Below are 17,354 nucleotides of genomic sequence, written 5' to 3'. Positions count from 1 at the left end.
GGATGAATTACTATGGGGGATGAATTACTATGGGGGATGAATTACTATATGGGGGATGAATTACTATGGGGGATGAATTACTATATGGGGGATTAATTACTATGCTTACTATGGGGGAATATTACTATACTTACTATGGATGACACATACGCATCATTCATCTACTCTTGGTCCGGCCCCCGGGTCCAATATATGAACCCATTGCGGCCCTCAAGTCAAAAAGTTTGCCCACCCCTGGTCTAAGCACTACAATATTGGGAGTGTTATACTAATATGGAGGGATTATCTGGAGTTTGCCATCTGCTTGGAGTCTTATGCGCACATTGACCTCTATAAATGCATGTTATGTGCATTTAAACCATGGCAACATCTAATGTTTGCGTAGTATTATGTTCAGCAGACTGTGTTCTTCTATTGTTGTGACTTAGATGACATTCAGAGCACATTTTATGCCCAATTCATGCAAAACTCCACGTAATCCCAAGGGGTTCACATACTTTTTCTTGCAACTGTATCTATCAAAGCCAAATGTTTATGTAAGCAGATGATAGTGGAAAGAAAGTCTCACTTTTGGTTCTGCAACTGCGGTTTACTAAGGAGATCCAATTGCCCAAAATAGTAAGCTGATCAACAAAAGGCAGAATACTTTGGATGGGAGCAACAGGCAAAGGTCAGCATATTGCCATTGTATAGCAACTGTACGGGCCCCAAGGATTTCAATATATATTCTGCTTCTGAACCCTTAACCACCAGGGACAATATTTACATTAAAGCTGAACTTCAGGCAAATATTAAAAAAAGTAAAAATAAATGCACATCTGTATTGTTTAGTACATAATTAAATATATTTTTAAATGCAAGCAATGTAAGTACTTTAATTTGCCTTGGTATTAGCCACTTACAGGGATTGAACAAAAATATGGAAATACTGGGTAAAAGAACAAAACTGTTACCTAACAATAGTATTGGACCACCTTTGGCATCCGAGACGGCCTAAATTCTTCTGGGAATTGACAAATATAAGTGTTGGATGGTGGATAATGGAATCCGATACCACTCTTCATGCAAAAATAGTTCCAGTTCTCGCAGAGATACAGGACCCGGAAAACAAGCCCGAAACTAGTTCTTTAAATTCAACCATAATGGCGCTATGATATTGAGGTCTAGCAACTGCAGCGCCCAGGAAAGTTGTGAGAGTTCACGATTTGACACCAGCTTTGTGAATCAGAGCATTATCATCTTGGTAAATGGCTCTGTCTTCAAGAAACAATGTCTGTACCATGGGGTGCACATGGTTGGCGAAAATTTGTACATAGTCGCTAGCAGTGACTCTTCCTTTCCAGGTTGATGATGGGGCCTGCAGAATACCAAGATATGGCTGCCCAAACCATGATTTCCCCACCACTATGCTTTACCATTGGCACAAGACAGTCCTGGACGTAAGCTTGGGATGGCGTTCCACCACACATAAACAGGTTCGATGATTGGGAACAGTTCGATTCCTCTGACCATATTACAGTCTGCCATGGATCGACAGTCCACGTTTTATGGGTGTTGCACCCCTCTCTCCTCTTCTGAGCATTAATATCATTCACTAGAGTTCCTTCTACACAGTTTTTGTTGGCACAGGCTGTGGAAGACTGAGATTTAGGCCCCCCTTACCCTCATGGGATGGTGGCAGTAGAAGTTTCAAGCCCCCCATTGATTCATCAATCAATGGAGGAGGGGTATGATAGGTTAAAAAAGGTCAACCTATTGGGAATGTTCTGGAAGTTCTGGGGGGTTCTCTAGGATAGGTTCCCGAATTTCCCATGACCCCTATTTAAGCAGGAGGCTGGGGGGGCGGTCTTTGCCAGTCACCAGATGGATATTTGGAGAGCGCCCCACCGATTTTGGCTGATTTTCTTTACAGTTATAAAACCTTTATAGATTAAAAGAGTTATGGTGAACTGTTTATATTTGTGAAAACCAATAAACAAGACTGCGGGCGGTATAAATCCAGCTTGGTGTGTCTAGTGTTCTTTGTATGTTTGGAGTTTATACCACCTACCGTCCCATGTTACATCACTTCCGCTTTCAACAAGAAACGTGTCGTCATTTTCACATCTACAAATCATGTAGTGTTTCCATATTTTTGTCCAACCCCTGCTCATCCCCACTAAAGTGGAGCTCAGACTAGGAGTGAAAGAAGAAGCACAAAGAGCCAATCAGCGGTGTTGTGTTGCTAACAAAGGGAACGCTGATAGGAGGAGAACTCAGAGTGACCAAGAGATGAGTGCACCAATTTGCTGCTTCTTTAACTGTCCAGTCGCAGGCTAGGGGAGGGACAACACTTTTCAGTGTTACATAAAGTGGTTGTAAAGAAAGAAGGTTTTTACCTTCAAGCATTCAATGCATAAAAGTAAAAAAACTTCTGTGTACTTCTCCCCCCCACAGGCCTCCTAATACTCACCTGAGCCCTCTCTTAACCCAGCAATGTGCACAGGAACCTCAACTGTCTTGGGTCTCTCTCCTCATTGGCTGAGCCCTTGGTTCCCACTGCTTTCAATTACAGCCAGTGAGCCAATGAAAGGAGAGTGGAAGGCGGGGTTGAGCTACATCTCTATGTGCTCGGGAATGCGCACACACCAGTGCCCCCCATAGCAAACAGCTTGTGTCAGGGATCCGGGTATGACCAGAAATGTGTGGACTGACACAGGGAAGTAACAGGCTTCAGGAATGATGTAAAAACAATACAGTTTATTATTAGCCACCCAAATATACAACGCACTAAAAACAAACCAACCTTCCACTTATCTTAGTATGTGCAGGAACACAGGCGTAGTCAGGGCTGGAGAGGTGGAAGGGTCAGGCCGGCCAAATGGTTCTGTTAACGACCGTCTGGTGGTACCTCTAGCAGACCTCAGGACAGGATTCCCCAGGGCGCGGATTCTAAGTCCCAGTCTGCTTATTCACCAGGGCCCCTGATGGTGGGGATGGACTTGGAGCAGACAGGAACCAGGTCGCGGCCCCTGAGTACACCTGCTCGTGGTAGAGGGATCTGCCAGAGGTATATACTGATGTGAAGAGGCAGAAGGTGTGAGCAGGGATGGCTGGATCCGTGCAGGATGGATGGATGGATCGTCTGGGTAGCGTAAGGCGTAGTCAGGAAGGCCAGGTCAGCAACGTGCGGGCAGCGAGGTACTGAAGGAGCAGGCAGAGAATGGTCAGGGTCACAAGCCGGGTTCAGTAACTCACGGGCAGCGCGGTACAGAGTATCAGGCAGAGAATGGTCAGGGTCACAAGCCGGGTTCAGTAATTCACGGGCAGCACAATACAGAGGGTCAGGCAGAAGGACGGTCAGTCAAGCCAGGGGTTAAACAGGAGACGGTTTTGAAAGGGAGTTATCAACCTGCTTGTGGTCAGTGTGAGCGAACAGGAGGTACAATAGAAACTTGTCTCAGTCATAGCAGACATTCATCTCTTGCAGGTCACAGAAGCTATGAAACCTCTGGTACTGCTCATCCTATTCTGTAAGTATTGGAATTTTCTATATTTTTATGTCCCGTTGTTTTATCCATGAAATGCCCAACAAAGAACATGAACAAGAGTCATCTAACAATGCAATCTTATCAACTGGATCGTTCTTAGAAATATATTTTGTTCAGTGATTTCAACACAAAGCCATCCGTAAATCAAGCATTTATGTTTCATACAAATTTTTTAGTGAAAACGGTGAATTATGTTTCCCTATAATTTAAAGAGACCTTGTCATTGAGATGCCATGCCCCCTCCGAAGAAACCTTTACAGGTGCAACTCATCAGACTGTAGTGTGGCGTTTTTCCTACAGGACCCAACAAGGCAAACACAAGCTGTTCCTCTTTATGGACTACTGAGTGTCTACAGGAAGGGTGAAGAATGTGCTCTGTTTGGGGGAGTCTTGATTTCCATGAAGACCTCAATTATTTATCCATTACTTGGTGTCACTGCCAGCGGGACCTTTCAGGACACAAAGTCATGAATCTGCTCCTCCAGGAGGCGCCTTTTAGTTTATATCAAAGATATCAATTGTATCAGTTTCAACAACAGGGTTTGATAGCTATTGGACGGATGAGATCAAACTTTTTCTTGCATCTACACCATCAAATTTTGGATATTGTGAGGACCCTAATGTGACGGGAGTCACTTTGGGTGGGGGGCCCATGGAACCCAGCTCACTTTGGAGAGGTGGGGAGACCCCTGTCTCAGCTCCACATATCCCTATTATGTGTAAGTCACCCTGTGCCTGTTAGGGGTACAGGGTGCTCTGTCCTAATATTGTGTAGGCTAATATTGTGGGGCTTGTGGATTGTTTGGTGTTATGTGGTTGCATCCCATTGTTCTATTGTATGTCTGGTTTGGGAGCAAACTATTATGGGATGTATGTGTTTATGTGTATTAGCTTAGTGGGGGGGGTCTCCAGCAGCCCTCCCTCCTGATGGGACTGTCTGATGGCTGATGGTGTGAAGTTTGAATACCTGTGTGTATCTTGTTACTAAATGTAGATTGCCCCACCCTGTGTCATTATGCAGGGAGGGGGGATTGCCCCCTGAGTGTGTATATCTTGTATCTGTGTTCAAATAGAGTAGTCTACCTTCTGGTTTACTTCAAGACTGGTGTTGTCTAGTCTTGTATGGTCGGCTGTGGTGTCTGTTGTCGGTGTTCAGACGGGGAAGCGGTATTCTAACGAAAGTACTCAGCGCAGTCTGAGTCGGTTCCGTTACACCTAATATGACAATGGACAGCAATTTTTGAAGACATAGACTTGGCAGAAGAAAAGCCTGTAAAGCATTGCACCAGCGATCAGTAGATCGCTGATATCATGCAGGTCTCCTGTAGACCTGTCAGAATATCTGCTTGCCGTACAGAATGTTCTTTGAAGGAAACTTCATTGTTCATTGAAAACTACAAGCCAACAGCCACTGAGACTGCTGGGACTTGTAGGCACTTATTCACAGAACTCGGTGAATGAGTGACGTGGCCGTGTGGGTGGAGCTCCGCACGGCCGCACTATGTTCAAATCTGACAGATAGTACGGGGAAACTTCTCCCCGTACTATCTGTTGAAGGGGGGGGGGGTTGTAGCTATGGGAACATGTTACATGTTCCACCCTAAAAATAGGTGGAACATGTAACATGTTCCAAAGGTGAACCTATCCTTTAAGGATTCCCATCTGTATGAAAATTGTTGAAGCAGAAACATTGAGGAGTGATTGTAGAAAAAGACAAAGTGGTCCATCAAATCTGCCCCATTAATCTACGTTTGTTCCAAGCATATCTTATTTCACTTGCTGTTGACTGACTCACTACCTCTGCTGGAAGTCTTTTCCAAGCATCAACTACTCTTTCTACAAACTAAAACTTTCTAAGATTAGTTTTGAACGTTCCTCCTGGTAGTTTGAGGTCATGTCCCCGTGTTCTTGATCTTAGCCTCATATTGAAAATACTGTTCTCCTGAACCTCATTCACACCCTTCATTTATTATAGGTTTCAGTTATCTCTTCCCTTTCTCTTATTTCCTCCAGACTGTACATATTTTGGGTCAGCAGATTTATAATGTGTCTGCAGTAGATCAGCAATGTATTTATATACTACAGCAGAGTTCTCCCATTTATGAGGATCATCATAAGCAATGCAATGCTGGATGAATCCAATATACGATCATTGTGCGCACATCTACATGCATATGTGGAGCTACTTATACATCAATGAACTGAAACTTTAAAAAATGGACATCCTGACAACTTTGGACTATAAACTATATTAGGGGTCTCCAAACTGTGGACGAGGGCTTGATGTGGCCCCTTGCTTGCTTTTATCCGGCCCTTGGGGCACTATTGCTCCCACTGACATCAGAGATGGGGAACTAATTCTTCTGCTGACATCAATGCAGGGGCGGACTGACAACTCATGGGGCCCCCGGGCAATAGGGGATCATGGGGCCCCTGTGTCCTCGCCCACACTCAAATCACACCCAAAAAAGACTATGAAAGGTAACAGGGGCATCTCATGGGGCCCCCTACTGACCCCGGGCCCTCGGGCAGTGCCTACGTTTCCAAATGGTCAATCCGCCCCTGCACCAATGATGAGGCAGTATTCCTTCCACTGACACCAATGCTGGGGCACTTTTCCTTCCACTGATACAAGGCACCATTCCTCCCACTGAAACCAGAGATGGGGAACTAATTCTCCCACTGACACCGACACTGGGATACTATTCCTTCCACTGATACCATAGATGGGGAACTAATTCTTCAGCTTACACCAATGATGAGGCAGTATTCCTTCCACTAACACCAATGATGGGGCACTATTCCTTCCACTGAAACCAGAGATGGGGAACTAATTCTTCCACTGACACCAACACTGGGATACTATTCCTTCCACTGATACCATAGATTGGGTACTAATTCTTCCACTGACACCAATGAGGACGCAGTATTCCTCCTATTGACACTAATGATGGGGCACTATTCCTTCCATTAATACAAGGAGCTATTCCTCCCACTGAAACCAGAGATGGGAACTAATTCTCCCACTGACACCAACACTGGGATACTATTCCTTCCACCGATACCATAGATGGGGAACTAATTCTTCAGCTTACACCAATGACGAGGCAGTATTCCTTCCACTAACACCAATGATGGGGCACTATTCCTTCCATTGATACAAGGCACTATTCCTTCCACTGATACCATAGATTGGGTACTAATTCTTCCACTGACACCAATGAGGAGGCAGTATTCCTCCCATTGACACCAATGATGGGGCACTATTCCTCCCTCTGTCACAAATTATATAAGTTTTCTAATCACACTGACCGTAGCCTATGCCATTGTTTACTCCCATCTATGCCAGAGCATTTTCTACTCCCACTGGCTACAGTTTGGCCCCCTAAAGTTTGAGGCATTAAACTGGCCATTTTTTTTCGAAAATATGGAGACCCCTGAACTATATCATAATTCTATCATTTGACTGATCAGAAATAAAAAGAAATCCTTTATATACTGTGACCTTGAGCAAAGTGGATTACAAAAAATATGTTGAGAAACCCGGTTGACATTTGACAGCACCTAAAAGGCTCCTGTCATGTTTTGACCTCCAGTTGCAGGAACCCTAACCAGACCCACCATTAAAGATCTGACACAGGAGAAGGCACTTCCCTAGAAACTCATTGGCTCCACTCTTACCTGTGAAATGTGAATTCCAATAGGCTTTTTTAAAAAGGACATAACTTCAAGTGTGTCCACCTTCCATACCAGGCACGCCTCTACACCTATCCGAGACTGGATCCAGAGAAATTTGTCAATATTTATTCTTGTGTTCTATGAGGAGACCCATCCAGTTGTTTTAAATGTCATAGGAGAGATTGAACTAAGAGTTACATTTTTTTATTTACCCTAATCTGCCTTCAAATGTTTGGATTAGGTCCCTATGGAAAGTACACAAATTTCCTATTGAGTGTCCTTGTGGCCCCCGTTACATTGTGAGGAAGAAAACTGTATATGCCTCTATTTGGATGAGAATGTTGGAATCTTGTATTTTTTACAACATACAGCCCGTTTGCTATATATTGAGTATACAGGACATAATGTGCAAACATTTATGTATTTTTAATCACTGTACTTTTTGAATATTAATTAGAAATACTTATTTAACGCACATATAGAATAAATATGAGTCATTGTTTTTAACTGAAACCTTCTGTGTGAGACCAACCATTCTTGTAAGAGTCATTTTAAAAATAGTTTATTGAGTGAACAACTGACCACAAACAGAAACAACTTTGCACGCTTTGTAACCAACTGGCCACAATTATCTAAGAATCTTTATATACAAGTGTGTCAGGCTAATGTACAATGCAGGGTTTTAGGTTTAGGCAAGATATACATACACTATATTTCCAAAAGTATTGGGCCAGCCCTCCAAATTATTGGATTCAGGTGTCCCAATCCCCTCCATGGACACAGGTGTATACAATCAAGCCCCTAGGCATGCAGACGGCTTCTACAAACATTGGTGAAAGAATGGGTCGCTCTCAGGAGCTCAGTGACTCCAAGCGTAGTCCTGTGATAGGTTGCCACCTGTGCAATAAGTCCATCCATGACATTTCCTGGCTACTAAATATTCCACGCTCAACTGTTAGCAACTGGGAACAATAGCAACTCAGCCACGAAGTGGTAGGCCACTTAAAATGACCGAGCGGGGTCAGCGCATGCTGAAGCGTACAGTGCTCAGAAGTCGCCAACTGTCTGCAGAGTCAATAGCTAAAGACCTCCAAACTTGGTGTGGCCTTTAGATTATCACAAGAACAGTGCGTAGAGAGCTTCATGGAATGGGTTTCCATGGCCAAGCAGCTGCATTCAAGCCTTACATCTCCAAGTGCAATGCAAAGCGTCGGATGCTGCCACTGGACTTGAGAGCAGAGGAGACGTGTTCTCTGGAGTGATGAATCACACTTCTCTGTCTGGCAATCCAATGGACATGTCTGGGTTTGATGGTTGTGAGGAGAATGGTACTTGCCTGACTGCATTGTGCCAAGTGTAACGTTTGGTGGAGGAAGGATTATGGTGTGAGATTGTTTTTCAGGGGTTGGGCTTGGCCCTCTAGTTCCAGTGAAGGGAACTCTTAAGGTGTCTGCATACCAAGACATTTTGGCAATTACAAATTCTGTGGGAAGAGTTTGTTCCAACATGACTGCATACCAGTGCACAAAGCAAGGCCAATAAAGACATGGATGAGCGAGTTTGAGGTGGAGGAACTTGACTGGACTACACAGAGTCCTGACCTCAACCCCATAGAACACCTTTGGGATGAATTAGTGCGGAGACTGCGAGCCAGGCCTCCTCCCCCGACATCAGTGTCTGACCTCACAAATGTGCTTCTGGAAGAATGGTCAATCCTTCCCATAGACACCCTCCTAAACCTTGTGGACGGCCTTCCCAGAAGAGTTGAAGCTGTTATAGCTGCAAAGGGCGGGCCGACTCAATATTGAACCCTACGGACTAAGACTGGGATTCAGTTCATGTGCGTGGAAAGGCAGGCGGCCCAATACTTTTGGCAATATAGTGTAATACACACACACATATATATATATATATATATATACAGTGGGGCAAAAAAGTATTTAGTCAGCCACCAATTGTACAAGTTCTCCCACTTACAAAGATGAGAGAGGCCTGTAATTGGCATCATAGGTAGACCTCAACTATGAGAGACAAAATGAGAAACAAAATCCAGACAATCACATTGGCTGATTTGGAAAGAATTTATTTGCAAATTATGGTGGAAAATAAGTATTTGGTGAATATGAAAAGTTCATCTCAATACTTTGTTATATATCCTTTGTTGGCAATGACAGAGGTCAAACGTTTCCTGTAAGTCTTCACAAGGTTGGCACACACTGTTGCTGGTATGTTGGCCCATCCTCCATGCAGATCTCCTCTAGAGCAGTGATGTTTTGGGGCTGTCGCTGGGCAACACGGAGTTTCAACTCCCTCCAAAGGTTTTCTATGGGGTTGAGATCTGGAAACTGGCAAGGCCACTCCAGGACTTTGAAATGCTTCTAACGAAGCCACTCCTTCGTTGCCCGGGCGGTATGTTTGGGATCATTGTCATGTTGGAAGGCCCAGCCACGTTTTATCGTCAATGCCCTTGCTGACGGAAGGAGGATTGCACTCAAAATCTCATGATACATGGCCCCATTCATTCTGTCCTGTACATGGATCAGTCGTCCTGGTCCCTTTGCGGAGAAACAGCCCCAAAGCATGATGTTGCCACCCCCATGCTTCACAGTAGGTATGGTGTTCTTTGGATGCAACTCAGCATTCTCTCTCCTCCAAACACGACGAGTTGTGTTTCTACCAAACAGTTCTATTTTGGTTTCATCAGACCATATGACATTCTCTGAATCCTCTTCTGGATCATCCAATTGCTCTCTAGCAAACTTCAGATGGGCCCGGACATGTACTGGTTTAAGCAGGGGGACACGTCTGGCACTGCAGGATCTGAGTCCCTGGCAGCGTAGTGTGTTACTGATGGTAGCCTTTGTTACGTTGGTCCCAGCTCTCTGCAGGTCATTCACTAGTTCCCCCCGTGTGGTCCTGGGATTTTTGCTCACCGTTCTTGTGATCATTTTGACCCCACGGGGTGAGATCTTGCGTGGAGCTCCAGATAGAGGGAGATTATCAGTGGTCTTGTATGTCTTCCATTTTCTAATTGTTGCTCCCACAGTTGATTTGTTCACACCAAGCTGCTTGCCTATTGCAGATTCAGTCTTCCCAGCCTGGTGTAGGTCTACAATTTTGTTTCTGGTGTCCTTCGACAGCTCTTTGGTCTTCACCACAGTGGAGTTTGGAGTGTGACTGTTTGAGGTTGTGGACAGGTGTCTTTTATACTGATAACAAGTCCAAACAGGTGCCATTGATACAGGTAATGAGTGCAGGACAGAGGAGCCTCTTAAAGAAGAAGGTACAGGTCTGTGAGAGCCAGAAATGTTGCTTGTTTGTAGGTGACCAAATACTTATTTTCCACCATAATTTGCAAATAAATTCTTTCCAAATCAGCCAATGTGATTGTCTGGATTTGTTTTCTCATTTTGTCTCTCATAGTTGAGGTCTACCTATGATGCCAATTACAGGTCTCTCTCATCTTTTTAAGTGGGAGAACTTGCACAATTGGTGGCTGACTAAATACTTTTTTGCCCCACTGTATATACACATATACACACACACAAGGGGCATTCAAAATAAACCAGGACTTTAAGTTTATATAATAAAAGAACAAATTTCAAGGAGTAGAAACTGCATTTATTTTTCTACATACTCCCCTGCTACACTTATACACTTAAGCCAGTTTTTAGTGTAACTAATCCCTGGAAAGCTTTGGCATAGAAAGATTTGTCAGTACGCCTGAACCTCCTAGGACAGCCAGCTTCACTTAATCATCATTCTGTTCGCCGTTCCCACAGGAAGATTTGTCTCTTGTGCAATTACACTAGTTTATGTGTCAATTGTCCACAGGTTTAATGTTCCCAGTTAATATTATTATTATTATTATCATCTTTATACAAGAAAACTGAATCTCAATCTTAAAAAAGAAAAATAATGTGTGTGTGTATATCTATATATATATATATTAATAATTACAATATATATATATAAAAATATATATATTGTAATTATTATTATTATAATTATATATATATATATATATAAATAATAATATTAATTACAAATATATATATACATATATATATATATATATATATATATATATATATATATAAATACACACATTTTTCTTTTTTAAGATTGAGATTCAGTTTTCTTGTATAAAGATGATAATAATAATAATTATTAATATTATTTTCTTAAAAAAGAAAAAATGTGTGTGTGTATATATATATGAATGTATATATATATGTGTAATTGACATCAATACAACAGAACTACAACATACTTAACCCCTTCACGGCTAAGGGTAAAATAAATCTAAATGCCTATTTTGCAACGTTGACATGTGTTAGTAAAACCGTACATATCATCACAACTACTTTGTACATTCAGGTGAATTATATCGCGTTTTTTTTTCAGGACAAATTTGGCTTTCATTTGGTGGTAAATGGTAAATTTTTTATTATGAAAAGAAAACTGGCCCAAAATAGTAAAAAAAAAAAATTTTTTTTTAAATTTAGCTGTGTGTTTCTTGTTATTGCCATAACCTACCACCAAAGAACAACCCAAAATAAATTCTCCGGCTCTTGGCGATCACAGCGATACCATATATGTGTATGCTATTTGTTGTTTGCACCCATAGTACAGCCCAGAAACAATAGTGCACATTTTGTTTTTGTTTGTTTTTTTGTACCTAAAACACACTGACAATGACACTAACTGACACTGATACCAATTTTTTTTAAAATCCTGACTGTTTGACCCTGACCTTTTGACTTTGAACTTTGACCCTGACCTTGACCCAAACACTAACCCTGGCACTGAACTAGATCAAACCTTGATCTAGGTATTTTTTCTTTATTTTTTCTTTTCTTTATTATTTATTTATCTTTTTTTTTTTATTACAAACATAGTTTTTCCCTCTATGCCAGGAGTCAGAGAGATACAATGTATCTCTCTCCTCCATTCATAGAGAGAAAAAAAAAACTAGGGGTCCGGGCTGTACAGTGACTGATCACTGTGATAGCCAATCAGAGGCTATCACAGCGATCATGTGACCCGGAATCGGGAGTCCCAGGTCCCGATCGTTAGCGCGGGACCCGGAGCTCTCAGTGACACCATGGTCTTTGTGCTGGGAGCATGCACGGGAAAAACCCCAGTTCTGTGATGCCACATATTTGTGTAAGGGGTTCAAGGGGTGCTGGAAACTCAAACTTGTACATTAGGACATATGAAGGAAAACTTCAACCAAGCTTAATGGCGAGGCGGCTCCCACACGGAAAGGCTTCTGTCAATGGGCTCCTGACAGTAGCTCAAACCATAGAGATACAGGAAGAAGCCAAAACTGGGTGAAAGAGTCCAAGACCATTTTAAATGTTGGTGAATAAGTCATAAGAAAACATCCAATGTGTTTTGGGGTCAACAACCCTGGTCAGGGAGGGGCTACAGCACTAGGACGCCACGCTGCCGGCACCACACTGGTCCCGGCAGCCATCTTGGATCACCATACTGGTCAGTGTTTTTTGTTTATCTACCTGGTTAATAAAGTGCCCTCTGTTCATACGGTATCGCGCTATTAGCCTCCTTTTTTCCCCGCTCTGCGAGAGCTCTTGCCATCCACAGAGGAGGCGAGCTATCCATGGGCAGTTGATCTCGACCATCAGAGGGATACCAGACCTGACCAGACCTTTAACGGGGACACCCTGGTTCTTTGAGATTGATATCTCTAAATGCGCAGTGTGATTGCGCATCTGGTGAGTGCGCAGTCTTTACACCTTTTCTTTATCACCAATCATTGGGACCAGCAATTTGGATCCGGAAGACCTCTAAGCACCTTAATACTTGGACTTATACCTGACACCGTGCACATGGCGAGTCACTGATTAGTGACGCATCACACCTATTTATTGTATATGCACTTGCACTATGTCACTTTATCACTTATTCTGGGACTGTCACCATTATTATTGATATATTGATGCTTTCAAACGTCATATCTATGAGTTGTTATCAAGGCTTGTTATATGATATATGGTTTCATTTTTTTCATACCACAAATATTTTTACTAGTGTCTTATATTTTCATTTGAGCGCTACACCCTGCTGTCTTAAGTTTTATCCATTGTTGAGCCCTGAAGAAGGTAAAATGTTTCTTCCCCAAAACGAGTTGGCTGTTTTTAATATGATTACAAGGCTTCCCTCAATGGACACCCAACAGTAGCTCAAACCATAGAAATACAGAAAGGAGTCCCAGACCAAAACCGGAAAAAAGACCCCAAGATAAATTTAGTGGTGGGTGACTAGGTCATGTGAAAACCACAAAGCATTTCGAGGTAGCAACACCCCCCTTCATCAGTTCTCACCACAGGATAAAACATGGATGGACTCGCAGAAAACAATGACTTCACAGATCTATATTAGAACTGGTATTGAACTCGCCACATGGAGTCACAACTTGACACCAGTTGCTGAGCTCCATTGCTGCCCAGCAATTGATGTCACGTTGTTGCTCCATGTGAAGAGTTCAATATAATATAGGTCCCTACATAGGTCTGTGAAGTCAACGTTTTTTGAGTCCATCCAAATGTTATCCGGTGATGAGCCCTGATGAAGGAAGAGTGGTGTTGCCCCCGAAATGCTTTATTGTTTTCATATGACTTTTTCACCAACAGTTAGAATGATCTTGGACTCTTCCATCTGGTTTTGGCCTGGAGCTCTCTTCTGTATTTCTATAGTTTGCCGAATTAAAAAAATCTGAGAGGGGCTCTATTTCTGTCTCTGTTGAAAACTTTCCCTCACTTCTCGAATGGTGAAACGGCCATCAGCCGGACAGAGAGTGAGAAGAATTCATTCTTAGGAAGCATTGGGTAGCTGTAAATACCAAACAGGGCTTTAACCACTTTAAGTCCGGATACTTTCACCCCCTTCCTGTCCAGGCTAATTTTCAGATTTCAGCGCTATCACACTTTGAATGACAATTGCGCGGACGTGCAACACTGTACCCTTTTTAATTTTTTTAGCATTTTTTTTAGACAGATAAAACTTTATTTTAGTGGTATTTATTCACCACTGGGATTTTTATTTTTTTTTGCTATATAAATGAAAAAGTCCAAAAATTTTGAAAAAAAGTGTTTTTCTTATAAAATTTAGCAAATAAATAATCTTTCTTCATAAATCTTGGCCAAAATGTATTCAGTTATCTTTTTAGTAAAAAAAAAAAAAATAACCCAAATTAGTTTTTAACCAAAAATTATAATTTTTCAAAAATGTAATTCAATTTATTTTTTATATTATTATTTAGATTTTTTTGTTTTTTTTTACATGCTGTCACCCTAGCAGTACAGTTTCACCATAGTGACACTTTACTACTTGTGGGGGGCGAAGAAGATGTTTTTTTTTTCTTACACTGATTGCTTTTATACCCATAAAGGCTGTAAAAGCAATCATTTCTCCTTCTCTCCATTCTTGCAGCCATTGAGAAATACTGTGAGAGCTATGGTTGGTCACAGCTTGTCACATGGTACAAGGCTGTTGTGAATAGCCCTGTACCATGTGACCTCTGTGATTATTCACAGATTTCACAAGTAGTAAGCAATGATGTCAGAAGTGACATCTTGCTTACTACTCTTCATGTGATCACTGATTGGCCAATCAGTGATCACATGATCGAGACCTCACACAGAGGTCCCGTACAACGATCAGTGTTCCACTGTGTCCGGAGGACACAGAGGGGAACCGGATTGCGGTGCCGCGTGCTCCAGGGGAGCTCGCACAAGCAGGGAGAGGGAAGGCCTTTTATATACATGGGCCGGACAGGAAGTGGTTAATCCTTCCCCACTTTAGCCAAAACGTAAAGGTGGTTGCAAAGGCTGAAGGTTTTCTACCTTAATGCATTACCCCCCCCCCCCGTACTTGAGCCCGAACTCAACCCAAGAATGTACACAAGAGCAGAGGCTCTCTCTCCTCATTGGCTCAGACCCAGCAAGGGCCCCTACTGCTGTTATTCACAGCCAGTGAGGAGTGAGCAGGAGCGGGTCCGTATGAGTGCCTCCATAGCAAATAGCTTGGTGGGCACTCGGCGGGGTGGAAAAGCCAGGAATGCTGGTGGTGGACATGATAATAAGAAGAGGATCTGGGCTACAAAACCATGGCACAGAGTAGGTAAGGATGACATGTTTGTTATTTACAAAAAAAAAAGTTATGCCTTTACAATCACTTTAAAGAAAGTTTTGAGATCTGTTAAACATACCGGATCCCACAACATGTCAAAATATATCATCGGGATATGTCTATGTGTCACTCCATCTTAACGAAGAATCTTCCAGATTTATTCTGTATAGATGTATCTAGATGTGGACATAATAAAGTTATTTTTACAAGGTTTAGCCCGGTAGATGTTAGATCAAGGACAGACTGTATGTGGCAGCACCCAAACATTGCAGAGTTCTCCTTTAATCTTTAATATTTTTAGTAGCCTCTGTTTGCAAAAGCAAGGTCACCAGCTCACTTCCCCCCTCCCTTATTTCCTGTGAAGTAATGTGTTCCAGCCTGTAGCTGGTACCCTTATCTGTAGCTGATATATTCAAGGCTGTATTTTGCACAGTTTAGAAAGCCTTTTGAATGTACAGAAAGTGAAAGAGGAAAAATATGCATTGTGACCTAATTGTTAATATGTATACTCTGTGAGATGTTTTTCAAGCCACTTAGCTTTACAGACACTGTCTGGCTAAGTCCCAGCTGGTAAATAAAAGGTTTGTTTGTTTTCCTCAAGTTCATGTTCAGAGTTTACCTGGTATCCCCAAAGTTGCCGCTACATGTATGAGTTAAATAGAAAAAAATGACAGTTTTTTAGGTGTTGCATAAAAGAAATGGCAGTTATTCTTTGAACATGTAAAAAGAGTCTGTTATTACATTCAACCAGGTCACCGTGTGGCAGGAGCAATACAACGACCATTTGTGACCTTCACACCAAACTGGAACAAGGTGTTCAGGTATGAAAAAATCACTGTCCAGTGTAATGTGAGATCATCTGTTCCATACAATGGCCAATACACGTGGTTTAAGGACAATAGACAACTATATAGAAGACATCAAAGCATTACCATTGCTTCTGCCCAATCCCAACACAGTGGGAGATACCAATGCCAAATCCGTGGCAGTGAGCCCAGCGACCCGGTCAGCCTACATATCAGTGAAGGTGAGTTCAACAATCATTGAGTAATTACAAATCTGTATAAGAGAAAACATATAGTATATAAAATAAAATTGTAAAATTAAGCAGCATTTAACAGGTAATGTCTGAAAAAAAAAACCTCCCAAAGATTTAAACCCCTTTAATATAGTATAAGAAAGAGGTTCTGACTCTTCTCAACTTCTGTGTTTTCCAATAACAGGAGCTGTAATTGCAGTGCCATCTGCGGAGGAAATCTGACATTTCAAAAACAAACAAAAATTCCTAGCTCACTTCCCACATGAAAGAAAAATATATTTGAAATGTATTTTAAAAATATTCTTCCCAAATATATTGATATATATTTGAAATACTAAAATTTTGGCCATATTCAATATATTTCAAAATATATTTACATATATATATATATATATATATACTGTATGCTGAAATGCATTTTTTATATATTACAAAATATATGATTAATATTTTAAAAAATACATTTTCAAATAAACTGTATGTCTTTAAACATATATTTAATCTACATTTTTGGAATGCATTTACAAATATATGTAAAAATATATGTTAAAATATCTTTTTTATATGTTAAAAAAAATCTGAAGAATATATTTAAAAAAAAATATATTTTTAAAAACATTTCTCATATAATTTGTAATATATAAAAAAAATTCAACATACAGTATATATATATATAAATATATATATATATATATATATTTAAAAAAAATAAAAATACATATATATATATATATATATAAAAATATATATATAAATATATATAATATATATATATATATTTTTTTTTAAATATATTGAATATGGCCATGTGGGTTACCAGCTAGCCTGCAACAAAACCAAATTGTGTGTGACTAAACCCCTTGTTTTTAACATCAACTGTTGGATAGTGTCAATTTGGTGTTATTGCAGGCTAGGTGGTAGGTGGGCTGGGAATTTTTGTTTGTTTTTGA

The 17,354-nt window shown here is 41.2% G+C and overlaps 1 protein-coding gene across 1 annotated transcript in view; it reads left to right on the top strand.

Annotated features, from left to right (window-relative positions):
• LOC149438224 (high affinity immunoglobulin gamma Fc receptor I-like) overlaps nt 1–17,354 on the top strand; it is a 54,615-nt gene that overhangs the window by 23,557 nt on the left and 13,704 nt on the right. Inside the window, exon 3 of the mRNA XM_089660112.1 lies at nt 16,117–16,392. Coding sequence (XP_089516238.1) covers nt 16,117–16,392 — 276 coding nt within the window. The remainder of the gene's footprint in view (nt 1–16,116; nt 16,393–17,354) is intronic.

This window comes from Staurois parvus, unplaced genomic scaffold (assembly GCF_062004578.1).
Source record: "Staurois parvus isolate SC_StPar_1 unplaced genomic scaffold, SC_StPar_1.0 ptg001202l, whole genome shotgun sequence".
Classification (NCBI taxonomy): domain Eukaryota; kingdom Metazoa; phylum Chordata; class Amphibia; order Anura; family Ranidae; genus Staurois; species Staurois parvus.
This window is presented reverse-complemented; position numbering and strand designations above follow the sequence as displayed.